The sequence below is a fragment of the Cherax quadricarinatus genome, chromosome 61 (genome assembly GCF_038502225.1).
Source record: "Cherax quadricarinatus isolate ZL_2023a chromosome 61, ASM3850222v1, whole genome shotgun sequence".
In the NCBI taxonomy this organism is placed as follows: domain Eukaryota; kingdom Metazoa; phylum Arthropoda; class Malacostraca; order Decapoda; family Parastacidae; genus Cherax; species Cherax quadricarinatus.
Window position 1 is genome coordinate 12,332,617 of NC_091352.1, and position 3,841 is coordinate 12,336,457.

The 3,841-nt window shown below is 36.9% G+C and overlaps 1 protein-coding gene across 1 annotated transcript; it reads right to left on the minus strand.

Annotated features, from left to right (window-relative positions):
* Nucleotides 1-400: 400 nt before the first annotated feature.
* On the minus strand, nt 401-3,557 carry LOC138850926 (DGAT1/2-independent enzyme synthesizing storage lipids-like; the record flags this gene model as incomplete). The annotated part of the gene is given in 3 exon segments (XM_070098225.1): nt 401-650; nt 1,190-1,324; nt 3,364-3,557. Coding segments are annotated over 3 exon segments (503 nt in total), but the record flags the coding sequence as incomplete, so codon positions are not given.
* Between the last annotated feature and the right edge of the window lie 284 nt (nt 3,558-3,841).

A 3,841-nucleotide genomic window follows, 5' to 3' on the forward strand; every position in this document is an offset into this window, starting at 1 on the left:
GGTCACAAGATGACTCTTCAGTAAAGCTTTGGTCATTTGACTGAGGGTTTTGCTGGCTTATGGGTCCACCCTATAAAAAATTATAGATCATGTTATACAGCCAGGCCTAGATTTAGTGCAAATAATGAATCCAATGAAGTGGAGTCATTATTTGAATTCACACTATCCAAATTATACGTAATTTTTGAGCACGCTTTGAAGAATTTGGGGGAAAACTAGCATTAATTAATTTCGCACTAAATTGAAATTTACACAATTCAAACAAACTAATCGAGACCTGGCTGTAATACAGTATTATGTACTATATAGCTATTACGAGATGAAAGTTATTATGCTTGAGCAGAAGACTCAGTACATTAGTAATCAGTTCATAGATGGGCGGAGTAATATTTTTCAAAATAAAAATGCTTTACATAAAGAAATCTGAGGACACAGATAATATTAATACTTATGTTCATTGTAGAACTTCTTACCTATCAATCTCGCTTAGGGTTTTCATATACCCTGGCTATCAAAGCTCGTAATATGTTGCCTGGAAGTTTCTGGTTTTGTTGGATGAGGTTATCTAGTGCTTCTCGGGTTCTTTCTGCCAACTCCTCAGGAGTCTCACCAGGTTTGTGGTAAATCGGCTTTCCAAGGTGAGCTCGCAGCTGAAGAAAAACGTGGCTGTAAGCCAGTAGCTCCACAGTTAACATAAGAACATAAGAATGTAGGAACACTGCAGAAGGCCTACTGGCCCATACGAGGCAGGTCCTTATCAAAACGACATCTACCTAAAGCTACTACAGACTGAGAACTCAATTGCCTATGTTATATTATGTATTAATGCTGGCAGAATTACTGACTGTGTTAAGCAAGGGGACAAGTGCAACTAATGTGACAGTTTATTGTGGCAACGTTTCACTCAAGCCATAACAGCTTGACAAAGCTCCTGGAGAGCAAAACGTTGCCACAATAAATGTCACATTAGCTGCACTTGTGTCCTTTAAAAAAAAACAAGGATTATTATTAACTGAGCTACAATGAAGGTCACTACTGTAGCTTCTAGTGATTCTCATTTTGTATCTATGAAAAACAATGTAAAGATTCTATTCATCTTCATGCTTAATACTGAACTAGAGTATAAAAAATTAAAGAAGCTTTAAAAAAAAATGAAAGTTAAACAGACAAAAGTATAAGTTAACAATACCTTGACAGGAAATCCACCATAGATGGGAGCACAAGGAAATCTGAGCTTCTCGTAAAGAGTAACCCATAATTTCTGTGGCCAGGACACTGTGCGGAAGGCCTCTCTCAGGTTTTCAGTAAACATGGGAACAACAGGCTGCAAAAATTCAAAAATATTTAATGCACCGACTGATGCACTGATGGCAATAAACAAATAAATCAAATTACACTGCACACATAAAACAGTACTAAGGTATCAGAAATGGCATGACATACTGTATATGCACAAAAAAATTCAATGCCATTTCAAATTAAACTTGAACATGCACATTATGCCTTTGAACAACCTGTCTGGTTGGACACAACCTGGTCCCACCTAGAAAAAATCCATGCATATTCCATGCCTCTTAAAATAGACAAGTCTAGTACTGTGGCAAAGAAACAAGAACATACCAGTGAATGAAAAGGTATCAGTACAATAGTAGCAACAGAATTTGCAGTGACGATAATTTTGAGAACAAAAACAGGTCAGAGCAATACAAAAAAAAAAAAAAAAAATAAGCATTTCTGTAAAATGCCCATCATCAGAATAGAAGAATGATATACAAAGAACATTTGTTTATATGTGGCCTGATATTTGACTGCAAACTGAAATGTTAGCACTGGAGGTAATGAGAGAGAGAGAAAGACAACAGTCATTAGTACAAGACATATTAAGAGTATTCCATTGAAGACAGAACAAACTTGTTTGACACAGGAAGATCAAGGACAAGATGGTGCAACGTTATGGACAAACACCTGAGGATGCTTGATGACACGCCTAGCTTCTTAAAGGCGATCCTCAGAAACTGTCTTATTTATTAAACCAACAGATTAAGTTTAATTCTTTGTGCATGTGCACATCATGAGCCACATACAGTCAAATCCTATTATCACAAACACTGTTAAGCCAGAAATTCCCTAGCCTGAACTGAACACCTCAAAATGGATGCCATACTCTTGTCTTAGAGCTGAACCATTTAAAAAAAAAAAAAAAAAAAAAAAAAAAAAAAAACTATTAGGTGAAATCAGAGTTAGACCAAATTCATAAATATTACCTACCTTACACTCCAGCAGCACATCCATTAAAAACCACCAGTCTCCATTTGCTCCTAACTAACATGCTCACACAAGACTAAGGGATGCTTAAGCCTGCTTTACCCACTCCCTCCAACTATTCCTGGGACAATCTCTACCCCTTCAACCTTCTACCCCAGATTTATACACTCTTTTCAACATCCTATCCCTCTCCATCCTCTCTACATGCCCACGCCACCTCAACAACCCCACCTCTCTGCATGATATTCACACCACACAATGCTTTCAAACATGACATTCCCAATGCCTCTTGCCTCCTCCTGGCTGCAATGTTCCAAACCCATGTCTCGCACACTATATAAAAGCACTGGTACTACTACACTCTGGTATATTCCCTTTTTTTGCCTCTATAGATAAACTTTCTTGCCACAGATCCTTCAACATACTACTCACCTTTTTTTTTTTTTTTTTTTTTTTTTGCGTCATCTCTTCTATGGTTCACCTTGTTTATCATAGATCCACCTGCTGATGTGTCTACCCCCCAACCCCCTCAATTTTGCCTCCTAAGTTGAAATTCAATCTATCACTGCCTATACTTTTTATCCTTGTTGCAAACTTTTTTCTATGCTTGCTTTTAATTTCCTTTTACTGGGAAACAGTCCTTCTCCCTCCTACATACCCTAACTGAAGCCTCATTATTCACATAAATACTTTTTATTAACCTACCTCCTTTTCCATACATTTCCTAAGCACTGCTCACTTATATCTGTCAATGTAAACACTTGGTCAACACATACTCTACTCTTCTTAAATCCTCTCCGCTCCTCTGTAATTCTACTCTGTCTTACCCCTGACCCTGGCAATAATAATACTACGGTACAGTCTACTTATTATATTCAACAGCTTATTTCCACTATAATCCTTACATTCTCTCCTGTCCTTTTTTTTTCTTTATACAAGGGAACTATGCACACTGCTAATTCTTTCATATCTTCACCTCTTTCATGCATATATGGAACAAATATATACCATACTTGTCAGAAATTCTGCCTTTTCATAACATTGTATCTACTAGCTATGGGAACAAGTCAAATATAATGTCTTTCTTTCAAGACTTACTGCATTTGCCCCAATGGCTACTTTAGCAAAACCAGCACGTTTGCCCCACATGAGCTGATAGTTGTGATCTGAAAACTGTGCCTCCCGTACACCTCCAGGAGATATTGAGAGAATGTTATCCTCAGAGAGTATCTGGATGCATGAACTAATAGTCCCAGGTGTGATGTCAAAAGCTTCGAGTATAACCTTCCAACCTGAAAATACAGAATTGTATCACATTGTATGCAAATATGATACATTTTCCATTATAAATAGCTGTAGAACAATAACTGCAGACAATATAACTAGGTTTGCAATTATTCAGCTCAAAGAACGACATCTTTATTTAGAGTCATTTAATATCAGTGAATGGGAAATACACCTTCATAAATGTCTCAAAAACTTCCTGCAATTGATGTAATCTATTCAGATGAAATTAGTGCACAGTTAATAAACAGAGGTATCAACATTCTTGAATTACTGTACAGACACCATACAT